At 42.8% G+C, this 26,806-nt stretch overlaps 1 protein-coding gene across 3 annotated transcripts in view; it reads right to left on the minus strand.

Annotated features, from left to right (window-relative positions):
* KIRREL3 (kirre like nephrin family adhesion molecule 3) overlaps positions 1–18,687 on the minus strand; it is a 761,553-nt gene extending 742,866 nt beyond the window's left edge. Inside the window, exons 1-2 of one of the 3 annotated variants that reach the window (XM_081171663.1) lie at positions 18,671–18,687; positions 10,742–11,208 (exon numbers count right to left, since the gene is read on the minus strand). In XM_081171663.1, the coding sequence (XP_081027789.1) occupies positions 10,742–10,796 (55 nt within the window). In that variant the 5' untranslated portion in view covers positions 10,797–11,208; positions 18,671–18,687. Of the gene's footprint in view, positions 1–10,741; positions 11,209–16,510; positions 16,723–18,670 lie in introns of those variants that run through there. The other 2 variants (XM_081171662.1, XM_081171664.1) reach the window with 2 other exon arrangements.
* Between the last annotated feature and the right edge of the window lie 8,119 nt (positions 18,688–26,806).

Below are 26,806 nucleotides of genomic sequence, written 5' to 3' on the forward strand. Positions count from 1 at the left end.
ATATAGACATAGGCCAGATGCTGAAATTGCTATAGAAGAGGATATCAAATACACCTCCAGCTCAGCTTGATGAGGTTTTGATGCAAATAGGCATCTTCTGAAACACACCACCTGTGCACTCATGCAAGAACATTAAGGCCTGTTGGCTTCTGTCCAAAAACAATCATGAATGACTTAGGCAATCTTCTCTATCATCCCTTTCACCTGGGATACAAGTATTTTCTATGCTCATACAGAACATTCCACATTGGCCCACCCAGCAGTACAATTCCTTTATGTTGTGTGTGTTTCAAAACAGCTCAACATATGCTGAGCCATCCACTGTTTAATGGCAGCAGCATTCAACTTCTTACCCCACACTTTTCATGCTATCCAAAAAATGAATCATCAAACACTACAACACCAATTAAAATATTTTTCTCACCCCACAGCATGATTTAGTAACTTCCTTCCCAAATTTTCAGGAGTCTGAGGCGGTCCCACCCATATAACCTACTATTGTCCTGTCAGTCCAAGTGCTTAAACTACAAATGAATGCACACTTATCTTGCTCAAGTACCATCATCTGCTAAGAGCAGCAACCCACTCTTCTAAATGAACATCTGACAGCTTAAATACTACCGCTTCACAATTGCTGTTCTAGAGCAGACATCCCCAACCCTGTGCACTGCAGATGCTGTTGGACTACAACTCCCATCAGTCCTAGCCAGCATCCTCCATGGATAGGGATGGTGGGAGCTGTAAGAAAAAATAATAATAATAATAATAATAATAATAATAATAATAATAATAATAATAATAATAAAAAAGGCACCAGGTTGGGAAAGGCTGTTCTAGAGTTATCTCCTATTATATAGATCCAAACATGATGGTGATAATCCATACAAATTAACCTGGAGATGATTGCATGAAATGAACTGCTTTTCCTTGTTCTCTTTCCCATTCCCCCCGCTCCCCTCCGAAAGGAGATCTGCTTCAGCCAAACTGGTCATTATGCAAGTTCAGTCAATCTAGCTTGTTACTGAGCACCCAAGTAGCACTGACATTTATTTAATCTTCATAGCACTGTTGACTATGTACTTAAATATTGCACAGTTATGGAAGACATTTGTTTCCAAGAAGCTTATGCTAAATCGCTGTGATATAAAGGAAACACTTAGCCATTATTGACATTTACTGACTCCTGGCAGTATATAGTCTATGTTCTCATTTGTGCCATAGAATATATTTGGAAAGAGTCTGTGGTAGAAAAAATAATCAAGGCTCTTCATTTTTATTTCTTTTTAGAGAGCAACAGCAAAAGACAATCAGTGAGAAGTAGCCAGCTCTCCATAATAGGGCAGGGTGGCAGAGCTCAATAGATTTTATGTAATGTAACATGCTTTCTATTTCCTTGGAGTATGTGGGGAGGGAATGGGCTTGGAGAACCATCTGTACATGGAAGAAGGATTAGCATGAATTTCTTGAACTTGGACAAAATCGTGTGCACAAATAAGGTTCCCAGCAAGAAGTGGCAGCCAAAGCTATATATGCACAGCCTGGCAAATACTTGCAATAGTACTGACTGGCAATTTGGAATGGGATGCAGATGACTGGGTTTGGCCACCACATCAAGACAAATAACTGATTGCATCCAACTGGTCCATATATCACAGCCCCAACTGCTGAGTGTGCGTGGAGCTGGATTGGATCTTCTGTTCAAGGAGATAGGACCCCAGCAATTTTTATGGCTTTCTGTAAGGCAGCAGGGTAAGTTTGTAGATCAACCCCATTGTTTACCCAATGCCAAGTAAGCAAACGGTCACTAGTTTTCCTTCAGCACAAGCGTTCAATCACACATGGCTGTGAGTTAATCATTGTTCACATCACAGTGAAGTTTAAGGAAAGTGATGCAGTTAGGGCTGATAATAACACAAGAGGGAAATGCTAGTTTTGGTACTTAGATATATCTACTCTTTTTCCTTTTCTTCAAGAATGGAGAGAGAAAGTCCAATTTCCTTGCTTGGAATCAAAGTTAATCAGTACCTCAAAAAGCTAACATGGGAGGAGGGGGTGTGCTAAACAAAGGTGGCAAAAATGGCTGTATCTAGACTACAAAATTATAACCAGTTAAACTATAATTGATTCCATTTAAAGAATCAAATATTTTATCAAGATACAGAGAATGTAACTCACTTCTTATAGATTGCACTCAATTTTCACTAGGATGGAGGTACTATAATTAAGTCAGTGTGGCTGGGCCTAAAAATGTTTTTGGGGAATACAACAATGCAAATCTGAGTAGACTGCATGATCGTTTTAACCATGCCTCCAATAACAGCAGTATCAAGATCATGATGTGTACATAACTACACTGAATGTACTCATGTTTAATTTTACCAGAGATTTGCAACACACCCTTCCACTATTAATTTCTTCCTCCATTCTCTTATTCAGTGCATATTAATGTGCCCCACCAAGCATAGAATAGCCACAGGGGATGGGATTGGGGACACTGGGAAAGCCTGTGCATGTTGGCTACCAGCCCACAATGAGCAGATTGTGTTCATCTACCATCATGTGCAGCACATGCAACAACTGCTTGCTGAGTATTCATGTTGGCTTTTTAGAAGATGAATCCTGTGCATGGCACAGAACTTACTAGTCAAAACTTAGAACCAACTTGCAAAATATTTTGCCTTTCACTGCTACACACTTCGATAATCATGTGAATAGGGTAACATATAGAAAACGTGGAACTTCAGCATATGTTTATTCTAGTACATTGTACAACAATCTTCTCTATTTGGGTACCCTCTAGATGTTGTTGGACTTCCTTTCTTATCAACCTTGGCTAACATAACTGGCCACCAGGGATGATGGGAACTATCTTTCAAAACATCTGCAGGGTACCAGTTGGGGAAAGGCCGAACTACAAGATTAAAGTCTGTACACACTACAGTGTTTCAATGAGTAGTTATGAGTTTCACTTCTAGAACAAAACAAGGGGGGGGGGTCTTTTGGTGTTAGAAATGGGTAGAGACTTTGTCCTATGCAAAAAACTCAAACCACACACATGTATAGTGTATTTGTTGGAAGGTAATGAACTCTACTAAAGCAATTAAGTAAGGGGAAACCATATTAATACTTATTTCTGAAATCATTAACATAGATTAATGCAAGCTATTCAGCAACTCAGGAACAATAATGCCTTAAAAGCAGTGCATTTTTTAAGGAAAGAAAGGTGCCGGTACTCACCATGAAGTTGTTACAGTAAGTGACACACTTTTAACATCTGAAGAAGAAGAAAGGTGCAGGTACCCCTGCAGTATCTCTGGAAAAAAGCACTGCTAAAAGTATTTAACTGGAAGATTGTACTTAATGGGGAAAATACCTTCTCACATGAGAACCTAGCAAGTGTGATCTCACAGCAGACATTTAACACATGTCAGAAAGTTTTAGACAGGGAACTGGCATAATAGTTGCTTCTGAAAAACTAACAGCTGCATCAAATGTTTAAAACTTCTAAGGCACAGCAAAGGTAAGGGCAAATGTGGCAAACATGTTGTTCAGCACAAAGAGGTGCAGGAAACTCCTTGGTAAGTGTACGTGCATGGCAAACCTGTGGTTGCTTCCATGAGAAATGTGATAAACCCTTAGAACACTCAGGAGACAAGCCTCAGTACATACAGAGTTAATTGCTGGAATTGGCTGCCAACATCAATCCAAAGAGTTGGTTAGTACAATTGTAGTCAATTGGTCCACCTCCATAGCCCCAGCTGCTGAATGTGCACGGACACCATGCATCTAGGTGGGAATCTAAAGACCTGTGTGACATGTTCTGACACATTACAACAGCCTCTCAAGGAGTCATTGACCAAGCAGAAGGGATGTTAACATTTTCAGGTATATATATAAGGAGGACCTGGGAGGTCTCTGCTCTCCAGGGGCACAACCATACTGGATCGACATTTGCTTCCTCTTTGGTTTTTAGAGAACTGAAAATGTTAGCATTATGTTGCAGAAGAAGGTAATGGCAAGGAGGGGAATCATGTTGAAGAATGCACCTCACAATAAGAGGCAGTAGGGGGAAGGTTGCACTGTCGCCAAATGCACAAACACAAGGAAAAGCCCACCTATGGGTTCAAAGGAGGAAATTAACAGTTTTGTGGAGATCTTCCAACATTCTATTTAAGATTTCTTAAGAGAGCTCAAGAGCAAGATGGATTTCAGCCTTGGGGTGGAGGTGAGAAAATAGCTGGTGCCACCCCTCTCCTTGTAAGTGATCCCTAGCTTCATATTTCCTGCAGTACTGTTCTATAGGGCAAGGGTTGGGAGCCACAGGCCCCTGGGCCAAAAGCAGCCCTCCAAACCTCTCTGTCTGGTCCTCAGGACTCTCCCTGGGCCACTACCCTCAACCACAACCCCTACTACCTCTGCTTCACAACCTTCTTGAGTGTTTTTGCCTGTCTGGGATGCGTCCTTGAAATCCAACAATGCCTCTTTGCTTCATGGATGGAGGATAGACGGGGTGCCTGAGTATGTGTAGAAACTAGCCTAGTGTACAAAAGCTTCCCCTTCCCATTCATTGCTCCACCCAATTTTGCCTCAGGCTCCACCTATGTCTGATGTTTGGATCTTGGAAGGTTGGCCAGAAAGGAATGCAACCCTCTTCTGAGGGAGTAAGTTTCCCACCCTTGTTGAAAAGTTTTAGTGAGTTGCTGTTGAATTCTGCAGTTGTATTTTATGGCCTGTAGTTGTTATGGGTTGTTGATTTTTCAATGAAAAGAAGTATATAAATGTAAAGAATAAGGACAGTAGTAGGCTTACAGGGCAGCAGTGGACAGAGATGTTAGAAATCTGCCAGGCAACTAGATCTACCCACCAGCTTATTTCCTCACAATACCAGGGACACTGTGAACATTAAGTTGGTGACTAGGTCAGAAAAATAAGTCCCCTGCTGCAAAGTGAAGTATCAAGTGTTGGGCCCAAAGGCAGGGAACCAAAGCACTGGCAGGTGCCCAAGGATGTCAAATGCTGATGCCAACCATGCTCAAAGGAATATTGCGAAGTTTACATTTAAGGCTATCAGCAAATGTTCCAGGAATAAGCTGGTGTATTGCTACAAGTGTCCTCAGAGTTTGATCAGTTATTGGATTGTTTTAAAAGCTCAAAAGTTAACTTTGTTTCACCTCATTGCACCAGTGGACAAGTCTCTCCCCTTTATTTGCACTGTGTGTTATCAAGTTGTCTCCAGTACCAGACAAGGCAGAAAACCTAGAAGAGTCTGAATTAAAGGCATAGCCCAGTTTGCAAAGAATCAGATGCACAAAAGCAGCAGATATGATTCCATGAAGATTCTTCCTTTAATTAATGAATTCTTCCAAGAAGAAATTAAAGGGGAAGTAAGTTCCACCAAAATAAATGGCATTTACTTCCATGGGTTTAAGAATGAAGCAGCAGTAGCTCAATGTAAGCATGTCAAGAAGGATTGCACTTCAGAAGTTCTTCTCTTCTGAAGTGCATCTCACGAAATGGGAAAGAAAAGTCGACTTCTGCATATTGTATACCCTGTTAACAGAGTACTTTAAAGCTAAACAGGGCAAAGCAATACACTGTCTTATGCAAAATACCTTTTCCTAACTCTGTCATCTGCCTGCCCCTGCAAGAGCATTAGTTTCCTAGGAGCAATCTGGAATTTTGCATGGTAACTACAGCTTGCTGCAAGTGTACCTGACCTGTGCACACGAAGTACTTAGTATGGCAATGTATCTCAATCAGGGCTGCAATTCACTCTTTCATGTATTTGCTGTAGGGAATTCCATTTTAGTAACACAATACACGCAGCAAAAATTGATTGCCATGAAGTTATGGGGGTGGGGAGAAGCATTAGCATCACTTCTCTTTTTGAACTTTTTTATGCTCGGTACATACATGCAACCCCTATCCTGCAATTCTTAGAACTTTCCCCTACATATATACACACAGGAGACTGGAGTTTTCCCATATGAAAACTTGGAAAAGGGTCAAAACATTGTCTCTTTGATTTAGTTACACTTATTGCGACTTGATGTAAGTATGCAGATACTGCAAAAATGAATCGCCTCTTTTGCGCTGGGGATTTGATTCCTTCTGGAAGCACGTCTTCCATTAAGGACTAAAAGAAAATACTTTATAAGACCTGCAACACCCTTCTCACCAAGTATCAAACACAAAGACAGCTAAGGAATAAGAACTCTGTAACGCTGACGGTCCTAGCTCCACTTCAGCATTATCAAGGAAGTCCTAAGAAAAATCGGGCTCTTAATGTAGGCTTTAAGTCCTGCATAATCAGAGCTTAATTGAAGGGTCATGCTCCACTCCAACTTATAGAGAAACAAAAGGGCATGTATCACAGTTCTTGTGAGAAGTGGCTCTTTCTTCCATCCTGATCCCTGATCAGTTGCTTAGTAGACCATTCCTTTGTCCTTTGGGGATTCTTAAATCTTCAAAGGTGAATGGTGGCAGGAGCAAGCAACAGGAAACTTTGCTCCACTGCCCTCTCTCCCTGTGGAGATTGGCCCCAAGAGATATGGCAAATGAATAAGCTGGGAATAGTGCAGCTATTGTTAGACTGTAATTCCCATCATCCCTGACCATTGACCATGCTCTCTGGGGATGATGGGAGTTAGGAGCGTATCATCATCTGGAGGGCATGACAATGACTATCTCTGGAATAGGCAGAAACAACAACAGTGAGGAGGTGGTAGGCTTCCAAACCCACCCAGGGTGGTAGGCTTCCAATAATGAGGTCCTTATGGTAAACCACAGCCCATAATATCTGACATGAACGTGATGTACCTACGCCTATACGAATTCCTTTGTTTTGCAACCTGGTGTGATTTAGACCTCCGTGCCACCAATTCTCAATATATGGTTGTTGTTTTCTCTGGTGTTCAAGTGGAACTGGAAAAATGCCAACCCATGCCCCCCCCCAAGTATGCTCGTTTTATCAGAGTTAGAGTCATGAGTCACAGAAGAAAACCCCCCAAAGGATCAACCACAGCAGTGCCAGGGGCTCCCTGTGTGTGTGACAGCAAAGTTCTACTCAAGGGCACAAGGAGGATGTAGTTCAGCTGTGACCGGACGTCACCACACTCCAGATCTGACAGACGGCAGGGGGCCTCTCTGTTTTTGTTGTTCCCATCCTAAAAATACTTTCATACCAAGGAATGAGAATGAGATAAATAAGAGGGCAATGGGGGGGGACCCTACAGCAAACACACACATACACAAACAAGAACTTCACGCTTTTTTCTATGACAGGGTCACTTCTCTTTCCACCAAGGCACACGGTTGATGCCTCTTGCTAGCAGGAGGTAAATTGCCTTGTGACATTATACCAGTTTTTGTGAAGCACTATAGCCCTGACAGCTTAGGGAAAGCAGCAGCACAAGGAAAAACAACCAGCAGGAAAGGAGGGAGGAACACACAGAGACCAAATATATGCAACACTGGCAGCTGTCAAATTTCTGAGCCAGGACCTGGTTTTCTCATTGCCAACTATAGAGACAAGAACCCCACCTCCCAACACACCACACAAAGTCACAGAGAAGAGGTTTCTTTCCCTGTGCCATCTTAAGAGAAGCCAGAGCCCGACTGTTCACAACAGTACATTTTAAATCTGAGTATTTAAAGATCATATCCTTAATTATTTCATAACCTCTCTTAAGACCATAGGTGCAGGGGGGAAAGGCAGTGAGACCAGGAAGTTGGCACAGTGGATTTGCCACTGGACATTTACATGTTGTAGATACGATTGAAATCTGGCTTTGAAGAGCATGTCTGAAAATTATTCTGCTAAGAGGCTTTAAAAAGGCTCGGCGGGGAAGCAGAAATGTATTAGCAGGCTCTTCTCCAAAAAGGTAGCTGCACTTTACATAGTGAAACGCCAGCTGAGACAGGTCAAACCGATACCTGTTTTGCCAGAGCTGAGAACGCACAAAAGTATAACATGCTTAGGAAGCAATTATAATAATAAAGGACTAGAGACTCCCACAATATGGGTCGGGGCTATGTGCCAAGTTTCTCCCCCCCCCCCCACACACACACCAGACATACTCTCTCCTAGCGTAACATCCCACAAATGCAAAGAAATGAACAGGTGCACTTGTTTGGCCAAGTGTAAGATGCTGCAGGATAGCCATCATGCAGACCTCTCAAACACCTACATAAAGAACCTCCACTACATTTTGCATGTTGTACTTCTATCCACATCTCTTGTGTGCACACAATAGTTCCTTGCAGATCGGAAGGGAAACCTATTTGGCTTCAGGCCAGACTCCCAAGCATTGAATTGCATACTCTTGAAGCAAGCTGCTGTGTGTATGTGTATGTGTATGTGTATGTGTATGTGTATGTGTGTGTTTGTGTTTGCCAGCAAGATACTGGATGATCTTCACATGGGACAAGACCTTAGGAGCTTGTCATGTAGCTACAAGGACTAGAAACGTACTTGTTTCCAAGCAATTTGTTAATCGAGACCTCTGAAATTCTAACAAGATCCCATAGGACTCACAAAAAGCCACATATAGTTTGAGTAGGACACCAAACAACTGAAGTGCCATTGTTGTGACATTGTGGCAGTCGCTTCATAATGCGAGGCAAGTAAGAGGAGAAAATTACATCCATATTTTCATCACCACCTAAGTGTTGAAACATAGTGCCCTTACGGATACACATCTACTTATGGACAGAAGTCAATATGAACATCAATCGGGACTGTATGCAGCAGCTGAAAGGAGAAAGCTTTCTGAACACATCTCATCCCACTAACTCCTTTAAAGTAGGCTTCAAGTGTCGGCTTGGTATTAGCCACCAAGCTGATCTAAGCAGTGATGTAATAATTGTATCGAAGCCAGCTACACTCCAGTGGGCTAGTAACCCAGTTTCATGCCATCAAACCTAGCTGCACACCAATGAAATTAGGTTCTTCTACAGGAAGGAGCAGTAGCAGCTCTGAGAAAAAGAGACTTTGCCATCACCTCGCCAGACACTAAGGAGCTATTAGAGGCACACTGGACAGGAGAATCGTATCCAACCATGCTGAACAAAGCAGCTGCTTTTAAATACCATCATCTTTATTTTAACAGAGCACCAACTTTTTTAAAAAAAGAAGAAATAAGGTGAAAAAAGAAACTCAAACTTCCAGTCTCCCCTACATATCCATTTCCAATGGTACCTAAGGGTATGAAGGGAAACTGCTAGTTCTTTTAAAGGAGGGGGGAAGAGTTCTATATTGCAAAAGGACCTGAATCTCCACTACATAGAAAGTATCAGCTTTGGTGTGGGCTTATCAATTTAGTAATTCTTTGTTTTAAGTGCAAGAGAAGCAGCATGGAGAAAAGGCACTATGATACAACACAGGCAGCAAAACTAGAGCAGTTGTAAACAAACTGATAGCTGCACAGTCTCATGCTTTCAGAAAAAGAGAATGTGATGGGGTACAAAAGCAATTTCTCGATTAAGCACCAAAGCACTAACTTTTCTTCTTAATTTAATCAACAGATGGACCTGTTGTGTTCATTTTGAAAAACAAAGCACACACACTGGTCCCCAAGAGCTATGCTGGGATGGTGGGTGAGCAAAACACAGATGGCACTCAGCTTTGGCACAAGGTGATGGTGGGTGTTTCCAGGGCACATGGAAAGCTGAGTTATCCTCACTCCCCTTATTCCACAGGTGAGTGCTTTTGCCCGCAGCCATGAACAACATTATAATAACCCAGAATAATTTATGGGTCTATTCTCCAGACATCTATAAAAATGCAGGAACAGTTGCTGTGGAAAGATGCAATGCATGTAGGTGACCCTAAAGGAAAAAAGCACCTGCCCATCAGTTGTCTGCACAGTGTTTCAACGTAGGACATAATGGACTTCAAACCCAAATCATGGTAGGTACTGGGTGTACCTACTGCTCCCTCTCCTGTAGAAGCAGACAAGTCAAATTCAAGTCAACGTGACACCCCAGGAAAAAACGCACGGCTGTTCTCTGTGCAGCCTTTATGTATCCAATGGACACAGATACCTGAGCAGAAACAATCAGGAGACTATAATTACTGATGCCTAAGAGAGAATGGTAACGCGCCGCTATGCACGCTTGCTGGGAGGGTCTAAGCGGCACTTACTTCCGAGTAAACGCGCACAGGCTCGGAATGCCTATCATCCTCTCATCATCATCATTTTAAAAACTCATCATCACCTCCTCTTCAGTCCTACTCCTCAGAAGCCAAAAAAAAAGCACCCCCTCCTGGTTTGGCTATATATGGAGGAACAGAAACATTTGAAAGCTTTTTTTAATAATAATAATAATATTTTTTTAAAAAAATACACGCCAAGATCTCCCCTCCCGAACAGTAGCTGAAGCATAACAATAGCAAACTCATTCCGCCCGTCCATCCCCCCGTTTTTCTTTTTGGTGGGGGCAGATTTACAAAAAACACACACCAGCTGCTTAAACCCTTCACTTCCAACTGAAACAGCGATACGCCAAGAAGAAGCGGCGGTTGGGGGCTGGAGAGGAATAGCAGGGGGATGAGGAAACCAGCTCCAAAAACAAAAGTCATCGGAGTTCCTTCCTCCTCCTCCTTTTGCCCAGCTGCGAGAGAGACATTGGCCGCAAATGCCTTCATCACCACCATCATCATCCCCAACCCACCTGGAAAGTTAAAAAGAAAGAGAGAGCGAGAGCGAGAGAGAGAGATACATATATAGATGGGTCCTACCTTGACTGAAGAGGAAGAAGCAGAGGAGGACGAGATCTGTCTGAAAAGCTTTCATTCCTTAAGAGTTCGGCGGGGAAATAAGAGAGACGAACTTAGGCGCTTAAGCAGTTTCGGGGGCTAGCTTTATCTGCCTCCCGATGCTCTCGCCTGCCTTCTTCTCTTGCCGAAGCCCTCTTCCTACACACCGGCGAAGCGTTCGCTGGGTTGGCAGCAATAGCAGCGGCGGCGGCGGCGGCGGCGGCTCCTGCTTCTGCTGCTAAGGCGGAGATGGAGTTTAGTTGCTCAGCCTCGCTCGCTCTCCCGGCGCCTACCTCCTCTTCGCTCATGTACGCGCTCTTCTCCTCTCCATTCCCTGGCTCTCTCAGCCTCGCCAGCCTCCTCCCGAGGAGCTCCTCCCACAGCCGCTGCCTGGACTGACTGACACGCCGACTGGAGTAGTCTTTAAAGAGGAACGACTTGCGAGCAACCTGAGAGAAGGAGGGCGGTGGGGTTATTCTCTCCCCCTTCCTCTTTCGCCTCGTCCTTCTTTACAAAATCTGTGCTGCTATTATTACAAGTTCAAGTAATATTTTTGTCGTTGTTGGTAGTCCAGCCTAAGACAGCCCCGATCCCTGGGCATGTTTTGCTCCCCTACTGGATTCAATGAATCGCCAAGCTCAGGGAAGCCTGCCTGTGCCACCCGCACACCTGCCGGAGAGAACCTCGCGCGGAAAACGCTGGAGTTTACTTCTGAAGAAACGGCCCTTACGCGACTACTCCAGGCGTGCTTTCTCAGAAGTAAACCCACTGCGGTCAATGGGATTACTCTCTAGTAAGTGGGCATAGAATTGCAGCTGTAAAGGGTTGGTAGGAAGGCTTCTCTTCTACAGGAATGAAATTAATATCTCCCCCCGTCCTCCCCTCCCCCTCTGCCCGCTTTTGAAAGGGAATCTTGCAGCCCGATCCGATGCATGTATTTATTTGCTCTGGAAAGTAAGTCCCATAGATTCCGATGAGACTTCCTGCCAGGTATATATGCTTCGGATGGCAGCCTTGCCGTGCCGATCTAATACACGGTTTACGCTGAAGCAAGTTCCACAGAGAGCCCAATTAGAACTTACTCTCAAGTAAGCGCATAGACACGCAGCTTCCGGCACAAAAGAAAAAAGACCCGATCCTGAGCACACATACCGGAAAGTAATTTCTACGGAAAACTCGAAGCATGCATGTACGTATAAGGTTGGACAGGGAACGTGGCTCAAATGCCGGGGGCTCCTATGCCTTTTAGAACCGCGCAACAGAGGGAGGATGTTTGGATGTTTTAGCAGGTGCAACTTCGCTCCCTCCATATAGAATGCAAGATGGTTCTAAGAAGCAGAAGAGCACGCGCCAGTAAAGAAGCTGGCAATCCTCCTGAGCTACAGTTTGGATCCCAGGCAGGAAACAGAGGGAAAGGATGGTTGATAGTTGCGACTGAGTAAAATAAGCCTGCATTGTAAAGAAGCCTCCTTACTTGCTTTTAAGCGAAGTTCTCTTTCTCCGGTTGTAAAGGGAAAGACTTCAAAATGAAACAGCTATCAAGAGCGCAAAGCGCTACAGTCCCTTAATGCCGCAAGTTCTTGGAAAGGGTGGCAGGTGAATAACCTGCTTGATTACTCTTGAGACTAACACCTGAGCTCTTGAAGATTACCTTTCCTGGAAAGCAGTGCTGCTGACGAGGAGGGGGAAAAAGCTGTCTGAAAAGTTATTGTGAGGTATTTAAAGGGCTTAAGGCACAGGCCCCTAGCAGACGTTTGCATATACTTTATAAAAATTCCTCCTGAAAATGTAACAGCATTTTAACTAAAAAAACAACAAGAGAAAGAGGTCCTGGAGCTCAAGCTCCCTGGGCAATTTCTGTGTCTCTCGTTTTTTCCAATCTTAGGGTTCAATTCTTCACAATTCCACACTAGTTAAGATTATTTTTTAAAGTCCTCATGAAAAATCATTTAGCATTCTAACATGAATTTCTCCTAATGAACACATTTTTGTATGCAATTCTGCCTAATATACGCATTTTTGCAAAGCAGTTCCCCCACCACTAAATATAATGCCTTGTGGGTGTTGTTTTCAATAAACTATAAAATACACAGAATAATGTTTATAATGGTATTTTAACACACATTTTACCCTAGTACGTTCATTTTTGCACACATTACTTAGCTGGATAACTGCGGTGTAAAATTCAGAGAAGCGAGAATTCCAAATGATGGCTGTATTGGTTTGTGTGTAGTTTCAGAAACTGCAAATTAGGTAGATTCACTTTTAAATGTGAACTGAATCAGATTTTACCCTTGTCCCAGCCTTCAAAGCCCTACTAGCTTCTCCCTGTCTTTCTTTTTCCTTTTTAACTAGATCTCAGCTGCTCTACTAGATGAAAAAAAAACCCCAGATAATGTTAATCCCTATCCCTGCATTTCAATGCCATAAAAAGATTTACCTGTTGAATTTCTGACCTGCCATGGAGCAAGCCAGCACACCTAGGAGTACTTGGTGGAAGAGTGAGGGGAGAGTAGATGGTAGGTACACACCCTGTATTTTTCCTATTTTATTGGTTATTGTTTTTATACCATCAGAACTTAAATCCTAAACTTATTAATTTTGTTTAGCAAAATAATAATTTGTTTACTTATTAAGGGAGTTCTCTGTTATTATGCAGGGTATATGGATGGTTATATAAGTACTGCTTGTTCTGATTTCTTAAGCGAGTCTTGACACCTGAGTTGCAATCTTATTGTTAAATGAAGAGTGTTCTTCAAAACAAAATAATTATTATTTGATTTTTTCACATAAGGGTTTATATAATCCTTGTCTTCGTTTATCCCTTTCTCTTTATTGTTTCTACTGGCAGTCGTAAGAGAAAAGTGAAATAATGTCCTTAAAAAACACAAAAAAAATTATTTCTGAAATATGCTCAGATGAGCTTCCACAGGAAAGCAATTTCTGAGTTGTAGGAAAGCTGCTGGGAATATATATATATCTTCACTAGATGCAATTTCTTATAATTCAGTATGTGTGTGGTTGTTATTAGGAGAGATCCTGTGGAGTAGAGTTGTTCAGTCTAGACCCAACTGAGCTCCTCTTTCATGTACTGCAGCCTTTGCCCTCCAGATGTTTTAGACTACAACTCACATCAACTCTAACCAGCATGGGGCTGATGGCAGTTGCAGTCCGAAATGTCAGGTGGTGGGGGGAGGCACCGGATTGGTGAAGGCTAATATAATGTTAATAGATATTTCACCAGCCACTGCAGGTTTTCTTACTACAATGTTGCCGTAACAAAACAAAATCCATCAGGGAAAGGGGAAAGGCCTTGTGGTAGATCCCATGTTTTGCATGCAGGTGGTCCCAGGTTCAATCCCCAGCATCTCCAGGTAAGGTTCAGGAGGACTCACATCTGAAACCCTAGAAACCCACTGCTAGCCAGTAGCCAATACTGAGCTGGATGGACTTGGCATAAGATTACTTCTGATGTTCATAGTTCTCATGTAATCTTAAAGCAGACCTTCACAATTTGTGACGTGTCAGAATGAATGCCATCTGCCATCTAGGCCAGTCCATAAAATCTACCTAGCAACCTCCTGAATTTTATGCCTGCCAAGGACTGGGGGGAAATGGATTTCAAAAGTATATGAGAGGTCACAGTATATGGCTGGTGGTGCAATGCTTAATCAATTAACTGGTTAGATTAACCAATTATGAAATCTATTGATCAGCTGAAAAAGGACTTCAATTAACTGGGCTGATTTTTTTTTTAAAAAAGAATAATTTGTATACTAGAAGCAACTTTTACAAACAACCAAACACCTAATGAGTATGAACTTAAAATATGTATTCCTCTTTCTACCCCATGCAGAACGGGATGAGTCTCCTAAGGATACTTGCTGAATGTGCATCAGCACAAAGGATGGTGTGTGTGTGTGTGTGTGTGTGTGTGTGTGTGTGTGAGAGAGAGAGAGAGAGAGAGAGAGAGAGAGAGAGAGAGAGAAGACAGACAGTGCTTTAGATCAGTGATAGTCAACCTAGTGCCTTGGACACCAACTTCCTGACTATTGGCCATGGTGACTGGCAGGGCCAGATTTAGGTTTGATGAGGCCCTAAGCTACTGAAGGTAATGGGGCCCTTTATATGTCCAGCTGTCCTTTGTCAACAACAAATTGTCACTGTTTTTTGTGTTGAATATATGCTATATGGTAATTTATGGACCTAATAGGTATCTAAAGCCATTTTATTTGTTTTTTATCTTATATTTTGGAATTGTACATCCAGGTTTTTTTCCTTTAATTTTTTTGGGGGCCCCCAAGAGAGTGGGGCCCTAAGTTATAGCTTGTTTAGCTTATACGTAAATCCAGCACTGGTGACCGGATATGTTGAGAGTTGGAATCCAGCATCTGGATGGCCACTCCTGCTTTAGATCAGTTGTTTTCCTTGCATGCAAATTTTAATTAAATAGTTAATTGACTAAAAGCCATGCAATAAATCGGTTAAGATTTCCACTGTTAGATGACTGCCAATGTCCTAGTCACAAATTGTGCAGGGGCAAAATGTTTAAGCCAGAGAGTAACCACTTTGGGTTAAGGCAGGGATGGGAAACCTCCTGAGGTTGTCTGAATCCAGCTCCTGTCCTCTTTAGCTAGTACGAGCAATGGTCAAGATCAAGGATGTTGTGTGCTAGAGTCCAACACCATCTGCAGGGCCACAAGATCCCTTGATTTAAGGGTTCCTGGTTTGACATATGGAAAGAAGCAGTTATCTATTTTATTTTATTTTATTTTATTTTATTTTATTTGGTTTTTCTTTGAGGGGGTAGGGTTTTGTCAAACAGTAAAGGTCACATTTATGTCTGATGTGTGTGCTAATCCCTACACCTCGGCATCTTGTAGATTATAAATCAGCCTGTTCTTTTCTTGCAGACACTTAAATCTCCTCAGACAAAAAATCAATTTGGAAAATGACTTTTTATAATCAACATAAATGTATACGGTTAATATAGCGCGGCTTTATATATATAAAAGAACACAGAGAGAAGTTATTAACTTTATGTTCTTAATCAGGGAGTGCTTGGTTGGGAATTGTTTTTGTGGGTCAGCCCTAATTCTAGAGGGCTTTGCCAACCTGGTGCCCCCAGATGTTTAAGACTACAGCTGTGCTGGCCAGTACTGATAGGAGTTGTAGTCCAAATTATATGGAAGGCTGGTGATGGTTGCTGCAGGTTAAGAAAGGGGAGGGTCAGTGATTTTTTTTTAAAAATGCACTACATTGTATTTGTGACAAGGAAAAAGCTGATGGGTATGTTTTTTCCCATATAATAGTGCAGAGCTGAGAAGGGGAATTTATGACTCTCTAGAGGTTGTCTGACTCCAATTCTCACCAGCCCCAGGCAGCATGGCCAATGGTCAGCGATGATGGGAGTGGTGGTCCGGCAGAGCCGCAGGTTCCCCATCCCCGTAATGGGGCTGAGTACACGCATTACATTTAAAGCACATGACTTCCCAAAGAATCATGGAAACTGTAGTTTACCTCTCACAGAGATGTAAGTCCCAGTACCCTTAGCAAACTACAGTAGTCAAGATTCTGCAGTGAAGTCATGTGCTTTAAATGTACCTTACATTTATGGTATGCAGCAGCCAGGGAGTTGGAACAGATTTTTGAAAAAAATGCACTTCCTGGCTTTTTCTTTGTGGGATCCACAGACACAAAGATGGCCCAATGATACATCCAGAAAGTGAAACAATTTTTCCTTCCACTTACTTGTTTTCCTATAGCTGGACAACCTTCTTGTCCTCCCATCATTTCCATGTATTTGTTGTTGTTGTTTAGTCGTTTAGTCGTGTCCGACTCTTTGTGACCCCATGGACCAGAGCACGCCAGGCACTTCTGTCTTCCACTGCCTCCCGCAGGTTGGTCAAACTCATGCTGGTAGCTTTGAGAACACTGTCCAACCATCTCATCCTCTGTCGTCCCCTTCTCCTTGTGCCCTCCATCTTTCCCAACACCAGGGTCTTTTCCAGGGAGTCTTCTCTTCTCATGAGGTGGCCAAAGTATTGGAGCCTCAGCTTATCTCAGCTCATCTGTCCTTCCAGTGAGCACTCAGGGTTGATTTCCTTAAGAATTGATAGGTTTGTTCTTCTTGCAGTCCATGGGACTCTCAAGAGTCTCCTCCAGCACCATAATTCAAAAGCATCAATTCTTCGGCGATCAGCCTTCTTTATGGTCCAGCTCTCACTTCCATACATCGCTACTGGGATGTATTTCCATGTATTTACAATGTAGCAAAATTGAAGTTCCTCTGTTTAATGCCTAGACCGGTGACGTTGGGGAAAACAACCACCCAAAGCTGTTCCTTTTTTGGTTTTAGTACAGCAGTTCAGGACATAGGAGCATTGTCACAAAGATGCAGGTGGCAACCTTAATTTCCTTGCTCCTCCCTCTGAGCGGCAGACAATTTGGCAGACAGGGCTTGTGAGAGAATGGGGGAATCCTGCTGGGTGTGTGATGGACTGACTGCCTTTGTGAAAGATTCCCTTCTATAATCTTAAAGTTTATAGTGTAGTCCTATATAGTGCAGTCCTAGGCATTTCTTAAAATCTCACTGACTGGGCTCATTCCCAGGCAGATAAGTATATGATTCCATCCTAAGGGGAGGCCAAAAAATTGTGTGGCTCAGGGAATAAAAGTATGTTTCACAAATTTGGTTCAACTAACCAGCAGCTTCAGCATGTGGCATTGAAATGGCAGTTATTTGGGGCAGAGAACCAAAAGGGGCATGTGCTGCGAAAAGCATCCATTTCAACATGCCTGGCCACTGTTAAAAGACATAGGGGCATGGAACCGATTAAAAGGTGCCAAGCGTCCACTGAGACAGAGCAGGGAGAGGAATGGAAAGTTAGAAATTGTCAAGTTTCAAGACTAGCCCTTCCCTCTTCTTCCATGACCTAGTGCAGAGTATCTGCTCTTTGTGTGTAGAAGGCCTCTGGTTCAATCCCCAGCAACTACAGCTAGGACTGGAAATGTTCCCTTTCTGAAACCCTGGAAAGTCGCTACCTAGTTGGTGTAGAGAATAGTGAGCTAGATGGACCAGTGGTGTGAGTTGCTGTGAGGTAACTGCCTCCATCTTGTCTGCTGCTGCCCACTGCAGTCACAAGTGAAACGCCTCAGAATGTTCCCTCAGAATTTTCCCGCCAAAAACCCAAGCTGGAAAGAAGGCCCAAAGTGCAATTAACTCAGGCTTCTGCTGCCTCAGATTTCATTCTGTGCACGTTGTAAAGGGTGTGGGCAGGAGCTTCTGTGTGGGTTGCGGTGGTGGGGTTAGGGGGCAAGCAAAGAAAACCACTGAAAAGGAAGGGAAGCAGGCTAATTTCTCACCGAAAAATGAGAATAACCCCTGTACATTTTGTCTCATGTTTCAAGTTCTACAAATGCTACAAACTTACCCTTTTAAAAAGAAAAGAAAAAATACAGTGGTACCTCGGGTTACAGATGCTTCAGGTTACAGACACTTCAGTTTACAGACTCTGCTAACCCAGAAATAGTACCTCGGGTTAAGAACTTTGCTTCAGGATGAGAACAGAAATTGTGCAGCAGCGGCGTGGTGGCAGCAGGAGGCCCCATTAGCTAAAGTGGTACCTCAGGTTAAGAGCAGTTTCAGGTTAAGAAGAACAGACCTCCAGAAAAAATTAAGTTCTTTTTTTATAATATTTTATTAGGTTTTAACAATAGAAAAGTTTAGAAAAATACAAAAAAGAAAAAATTAAGTTCTTAACCCGAGGTACCACTGTAATGGGAATAATGGTTTACTGGAGGGTGAGTGAGGACTGTCTCTTTTACCCCCACCAGAGGCCCTTGGGTATGAAAAATACTCTAATTTTGGAGGCTTTTTCACTGTACAGCTTGCAATGAATGAAGACCCACCTGTTTACCCTGACCTTCGATGCCTGAGACACATGTTTTCAGAGCCCCCCTGTGATTGTGATCTGTTCTAACCGTTTTTAATGTTGAGTTTTGAAATTGTTGTAACCCACCCTGAGACCTGCTGGTGAGGGGAGGGTAATAAATCTAATGACATGGACAACAATCATAGGCGCCGACTCCATGGGGCTTGAGGGGGCCCGAGCCCCCTCAAAAATTCGTTTGGGGGGGCTCCGCCCCCCCAATAATCTCGGGCGCCCCTCCAGCAGAGCGCCATCGCTGCCCCTCCCCCAGCCCAAAATGCACAGGGTCGGGCTGCATGCCTCCTGCCCTCCCTCCCGAGCAAAAGCTCCACCCAATTTCCTTCGGAGCTGATTAATAGGCGCAGCACGCTCTCCCCTATTCGCTCACGAGGAGGCGGTGCCACTTTATTTGCATATTCATGAGCTTATTTATTATTCATGAGCTTTCCCGGGCCCCCCCAATATTTTTTATAAGTCTGCGTCCCTGACAACAATAGTACAGTTGCTTCCCAGTCACAGAGGAATAACTAGTAAAAAAAAAAGAGGGAAAAGTTCTCAACACTTATCTCCATGCCTCTTTTACCTGCTGTTTTATTTGTTTGTTAATATTTTTTATTGAAAGTTTTCAACATGCAATACAACAAAAACCAAGCTAATCTAAAAGAAAAAGCAACAATAAAGAAGAGAAATAGATATAAAAACCCTCTGTCTCAATTGTTTAGGGAAGTTTTTAATGTCTAATTGAGGCATCAGGCATAAGCCTGCATTTTATTAATGTTTGATCAGGACTTGTATATTAAAGAGGGCTTAATTTTCAAACGTTTCATGCCAGGCAGAGAAAACCTTGGCCATTCTCCTAAGACAAGGGGCCCCTTTTGATTGATAGCAGAAAACAATTCTCAAAGTCGTAAAAGCTGAAAATACAGACTAAGAGCAGGACATTGACCCTACATGTTACAGAAGATAACAAAGGCAGAGATAAATATAATTAGGAATGGGCAAATAGTAAAATGATACCATGGGCCTCTCTTAAAACCTTGAGCTGTATTTTCTAAGGCCAGAGGCAAATGGGAGAAAAAACATCTAGCTGGCAGAAAGAGAGGCTTTTTGGGAAGTCTTTTTAAAGCATCTAGCTGGGAAGTCTTTTTAAAGCTGTTTCTTCCTTAAACAGATAATGGGAAAAGCAGCTTGCTGAAGGGGGGGAGATGTAAACTGAAGAGCCTTCTTCTGAAACTGTTTTAAACTGAGTTCTTTTTTTTTCTTTCTCTCTCTACTTTAAAAAGGCCTTATTCCTTTTAAAAGGTTACCTATGATAATGTATGAAATATATTAGCTTAAATATATTGGCTTAAATGTAACTATGCAAAGGATTTAGAAAGTAACAAATTTAGATGTTAGATTCTTATTTCATAGAATCATAGAGTCCTAGAGTTGGAATAGACTACAGGGGCCATTGAGCTCAGCCTCTTGCCAGACAAGAAGACGCCATCAAATGCTGTCCAGATATATTAGCTGTCAGACATTTGTTTAGAAACCTTCAAATGAAGGATATCTTTCAATGTTGATGTGAAACTCAAGATCCTTGACATATGTTTAAGATAAAAATTTAAGATTAACCATTTGTTTTAAAAGGCAATAGGGCAGGGAGGGCAAGAGGTGAGCTGGTAATTAAGATTCCTTGTTGAGACACATGTAAGATATATTACTACTTATTTGTCATTTATAGATGTAACAATATATAGCTCTTTGTGTTCCTTATAAGGACAGGAGGATATGGGTGTATCTTTTAGGATTGGATATAGCAATCAGCCAATAGGAAATCCAACTAGGCTGATTGGACAGAGGCAGCCACAGGAGGAGCAAAGGGGGCTGGATTAAGGGGATATAAGGGCTGGCCATAATGGCAGGAGCCAGGCCAGAGCTTGGTAACCATATACCACTGTGCCTCTCATTTATTTGTCTGACAAATAAATAATTATTTTAATTTCTCTATTGCTGCGTTGAATATTTCATTCCAGCTAAGCGTTAACCACAAGCAGGGTGCTACATTTTATGGTGCCTGCGACTCGGATAAGTGGTCTGCTGGAACGCAGCGCCTTCGCCTCACTGGACGGGGTACAAGAGAGAGGACAACTGTGCCTACCCAGCGCGCACTGGAAAAAATTTTTTCCAGGGGAACGCAGCAGTCTCGTCTGTCTGATACCCTGCTCACTGGCGGCGACGGACCGGGGGGGACCAGAGAAATAAACAGGGAACCAACCAGGGGTAAGTGCACAAAGGGATTTTTGGCCCTCCAATTAACTGGGAGGAAGAGAAGTCTTGATCAAACTTCTGCGTCTCAGTAAGTGGGAACTGAGTACGCTAGGTGGTTGGATACATCAGATGGTGATCTGGTGGGGGAAAAGGGAAGAATGGGAGGTAGTGTGTGGTGAAGTATCTAACGCATTGTATGTGTGAGAAAGTACAGAGCAATCTGTAGCTGACCTGAGTGTGGAGTGGGCAGTACTTCGGTTCCCAGTGAGGCGACTCCATCTGGGCAAGGAAACCCACGAAGCGTGTGTGTGAGTGACTGAGTGGATACTTCACAGGGCCATACAATGGGAGTTGGGGGTTCAAAAGGGGAAAATACACCTCTTGAATGTATGTTAAATAATTTTAAGAAAGCCTTCTCAGGGGCGTATGGAGTCAAAATGACGCCGGAGCGCCTGAGAACGTTATGTGAATTAGAGTGGCCGAAGCAAAATACTGAATGGCCATCTCAAGGAACCTTTGATATAAATTTAGTAAGCAAACTTTGGTCTAACATCGCCAAAGAAATTGGAGGGTGCCCAGAACAATTTTCATATATAGATTCCTGGCTGAGCACATTAAATAAAAATCCTCCATGGATAAGGGAATGCAAAGTCCAACGATGCAAATTATTGGCTGTAAAAGCCGAAGCTAGGAAAGGAATCTTGCCAAATAAACTCAAACCCATTTTTGAGGGACCACAGGAAGAGCTGCTTCCACCTCCACCCTATGCTCCACATCGAAGGGAGCCTAATCCAAACACTCCACCAGTTGTAACCCCAAGGCAAGAAAGTGGAATGAATAATGGGGCTGGAGTCACAGAACTTGATTCCTTGATAGATTATGATAAATATCTTCAGGAGGCATTGGAGGCCTATAATAAAGCCCAAGCAGAAGTGGTTATTCCATCTGTGAGTCCCAGTAGAACTCCATCTACAGTCTCTTTTAGTGAAACAACTGATTGCCTACCCCAAACCCCTGTACATCCAAGTCCTAGAGAATTATTACAGAAGTTACAGGGAGACCTTAATCGGTCAGCAAGCAATACAGCCAGGCGTATAAAGCTGCTAAAAGAACGCCTTGGGACAAATACCATCCCCTATGATTTGAGGCCCCTAGAGCAAGGCGAAGAGAAAGATCACGTAGTAGCCCCTCTCAGAAGAGTATTTGATGCACTTGAGGAGCCTGTGCTGGTTAACGGGCAACCCGGACCACGGCCACCTCGAACTTCGACCCTCCAGTACATTCCATTCACAACTACGGATCTGATGAATTGGAAAACACACACCCCATCTTTTGCAGAAAAACCTCAGGCTATGATGGACTTGGTGACTTCAATAATAAATACTCATAGTCCTACTTGGACAGATTGCCGCCAGCTCCTGAATACTCTGTTCACCACTGAGGAAAGGAGAGACATAATTGAAAAGGCACAGATATATTTGCGTGAGCAGGCCAGAGTGGGAAATATTTATAATATTGACCGTCATCTCCAAGACAACTTTCCCTTGGAAGATCCTAATTGGGATCCAAACAATGTAATTCACCTGGCCAGACTTACCACCTACCGCCAGACGCTTGTGCAAGGTATCCGCAGGGCATGCCAGAAGCCCACTAATATGTCTAAAGTCTCAGAAGTAGAACAGAAACCAAATGAGAGTCCAGGAGACTTTTTAGAGAGGCTGCAAGAAGCCTATCGTATATGGACTCCTTTTGACCCTGAAGCCCCTGAAAACAGCAGAATGATTACTGCTACATTTGTGGCCCAGTGCGCTTCTGACATTCGTAAGAAAATTCAGAAATCAGAAGGATGGGAAGGGATGCTGATGAGCCAAATTATGGCCATTGCACGCCGAGTTTATCGGAATAGGGATGAGGCTGAGAAACAAGAGAAGAAGAAGTGGCAGAAGGAAAAGATGGTGATGCTAGCCACAGCAGTGATGTGTTACCCATAACACTGTTTCGTGTTCGGTGTGCACCCACAAAAAGACTTAAGTTGTCACCTTTTGAGCTCCTGTATGGGAGACCACCCTCCTTTGTTCAGGATATTTCAGCTGATCTTAAACAAATAGGAGACCATGTGACACAGGGACAAGTGCAATCTCTCTCCCGTGTTTTTGTTTCTCTTAACAGGTGGGCCCTCGAGCGCACGCCGTGCAGCATTGCCGAGCCGATTCATCAGTTCCAGGCTGGCGATAACGTATGGGTGAAAGAGTGGAAACGTGATCCACTTGCACCTAAGTGGCGTGGACCTTACACCGTCTTGCTCTCTACTCCAACAGCGGTGAAGGTAGCTGAGGTGACCCCCTGGATTCATCACTCCCGTTTGAAGAAGTCCGAAGGCAGTTGGACGTGCAAAGGTGACCCCTCTAATCCTCTTAAACTGACTCTCTCCAAAACCCCCTGTATCTAGCCCTACCGGGAACGGGCTAGGTCACGGGCAACATTTGACGACCGGCCTGCTGCAGCCACAACCTGGAAGCTGGCTGACCTGCGCACGCCTGAAGCTTGAGGAGCATCTGAACCAGCGATTGTGAAAGGACAGATTCTCTTATACAATTAATTGACTGCCCCACAATTGATTGACTGCCCCCCCCTTGTGGAACAATTATCAGAGATATTACTCATTGGGGATCCTCGGGATATATGTTTTGGTCTTGGTGGTTCCCCATTCCTGTCACTGGGGGAATTATATTGGGACTAATATTTATTTGCTATCACAATAAGGTAATCTTTTGTGGGAGGAATGCATATGCTAGACATCAACATGATTCTATTAATCCTGATCCCTTGGGAAGGGGAAGGGTCCTTGAATCTGGCCAAGTTGACTAAATATGGATTCCACCATGACCACAATATGTGGGTAGGTTTAGCTGAAATGGTAGCCAATGTTGCAAATAGGACCAATTGCCTTGTTTGCTCTCTCGGGCCAGATGATTCAGAGGGAGGTATGCCCTTATTACCGATACCATTAGATGCCATTGGTATGGTAAGCGAAATACCACACCAAACAGAAGTACAGAATTTCCCCGGATGGAACTCAACTAAACCATTACGAGTTATACCTGTACAAGGGGAATTCTGTGTACATAGATCATCAGATGCAGCTGATTCTACCATGATAGGCTCTTCTCATTGTCACTATACTTGGGATAATATTAAGAATACCTGGGCACACGATACTACCTATCGAACTCGGGATGCCTTGCCCTGTGCACCTCCTTTTATTCATGCATGGAAAGTGGTATGGAACATAACTGTGACAGAAAAAGGCAATCTAACATACTGCACTGTGAACTCTCTACCTCTTTTGCTATTTCGCCTTCTGTACTCCACGTACCAAAGACCTCAGACACGATGGTTGTGGTGGATATGTGGAGAATGGGCATACAAGAAACTCCCCTCCAAATGGAGTGGGACTTGTTTCCTGGGATGGGTATTACCACCAATGTGGATTATGCCCACTAATTTGCCCAAGCGTACACGAAGAAACGCTGATATTTCTCATATAGCAGGAGGAAGTACCCAAAGTTGGAGCGGTACTGATGATTGGCCACCAGAGCGCATTATAGCCTATTATGATCCTGCCTCCTGGAATCCTGGTGAGCTCATACAAGGGGCACGGGATCCTATTTATAATCTAAACAGAATAATTCGATTGCAAGCAGTAGTGGAACTTGTAACCAATGCAACGGCCAAGAGTTTGAGACTTATTGCACAACAGTTGGATGAAAGTAGAGCCGCCATTTTGCAGCTGAAAATGGGAATGGATTATGTACTTGCCAAGCAGGGAGGCCTATGTGGAGTCTTGAACTTGACAGGGAATGCCTGTTGCTTTAACATTTCAGATAATGGTGAGGCAATCCGTGTGTTGGCCACAAAGATGGAGAATATAGCACATGTCCCAGTACAAACATGGGAAGGATGGGATATGGGATGGCTCACCAATTGGTTACCTAATGTCACAGGACTCAAAGGGATACTATTGTCTTGCTTGTTTTTCTTGACAGTAGTGGTAATGGTTTTATGTATGATGCCATGTATCATTTCATGTTTTAGAAGTACAATTAGCAAGATGGTTTCAAATGAAACTCTACCTCATATCATGGCCCTATACAGAGCTTTACCTCAGGAATATGATGAAGGTCAAGCTATCAAGGACACTTGGGATGAAGGTCCTTGAGCTTGAAAGGGGGGAATGAGGCATCAGGCATAAGCCTGCATTTTATTAATGTTTGATCAGGACTTGTATATTAAAGAGGGCTTAATTTTCAAACGTTTCATGCCAGGCAGAGAAAACCTTGGCCATTCTCCTAAGACAAGGGGCCCCTTTTGATTGATAGCAGAAAACAATTCTCAAAGTCGTAAAAGCTGAAAATACAGACTAAGAGCAGGACATTGACCCTACATGTTACAGAAGATAACAAAGGCAGAGATAAATATAATTAGGAATGGGCAAATAGTAAAATGATACCATGGGCCTCTCTTAAAACCTTGAGCTGTATTTTCTAAGGCCAGAGGCAAATGGGAGAAAAAACATCTAGCTGGCAGAAAGAGAGGCTTTTTGGGAAGTCTTTTTAAAGCATCTAGCTGGGAAGTCTTTTTAAAGCTGTTTCTTCCTTAAACAGATAATGGGAAAAGCAGCTTGCTGAAGGGGGGGAGATGTAAACTGAAGAGCCTTCTTCTGAAACTGTTTTAAACTGAGTTCTTTTTTTTTCTTTCTCTCTCTACTTTAAAAAGGCCTTATTCCTTTTAAAAGGTTACCTATGATAATGTATGAAATATATTAGCTTAAATATATTGGCTTAAATGTAACTATGCAAAGGATTTAGAAAGTAACAAATTTAGATGTTAGATTCTTATTTCATAGAATCATAGAGTCCTAGAGTTGGAATAGACTACAGGGGCCATTGAGCTCAGCCTCTTGCCAGACAAGAAGACGCCATCAAATGCTGTCCAGATATATTAGCTGTCAGACATTTGTTTAGAAACCTTCAAATGAAGGATATCTTTCAATGTTGATGTGAAACTCAAGATCCTTGACATATGTTTAAGATAAAAATTTAAGATTAACCATTTGTTTTAAAAGGCAATAGGGCAGGGAGGGCAAGAGGTGAGCTGGTAATTAAGATTCCTTGTTGAGACACATGTAAGATATATTACTACTTATTTGTCATTTATAGATGTAACAATATATAGCTCTTTGTGTTCCTTATAAGGACAGGAGGATATGGGTGTATCTTTTAGGATTGGATATAGCAATCAGCCAATAGGAAATCCAACTAGGCTGATTGGACAGAGGCAGCCACAGGAGGAGCAAAGGGGGCTGGATTAAGGGGATATAAGGGCTGGCCATAATGGCAGGAGCCAGGCCAGAGCTTGGTAACCATATACCACTGTGCCTCTCATTTATTTGTCTGACAAATAAATAATTATTTTAATTTCTCTATTGCTGCGTTGAATATTTCATTCCAGCTAAGCGTTAACCACAAGCAGGGTGCTACATAATGTTTTATTGTATTTTTAATATTTTGTTGGAAGCTGCCCAGAGTGGCTGGGGAAACCCAGTCAGATGGGCGGGGTATAAATAACAACAACAACAACAACAACAACAACAACAACAACAACAATTTAATAATAATAAATTATTAAATATATTATTTAATAATATATTATTATTATTATTATTATTATTATTATTATTATTGCATATCCTTTATTCCTCTACAGAAAAGTGGGCCTTCCCAGCTCTCACCTGGGTGTTTCTGTTTCTTCCCCTAGACTCCTACCCTGGGAGATCCTTTTTCCTCTATCTCCCACACAGAGC

The sequence above is a fragment of the Podarcis bocagei genome (assembly GCF_964188305.1).
Source record: "Podarcis bocagei genome assembly, chromosome: 15".
Lineage (NCBI taxonomy): Eukaryota > Metazoa > Chordata > Lepidosauria > Squamata > Lacertidae > Podarcis > Podarcis bocagei.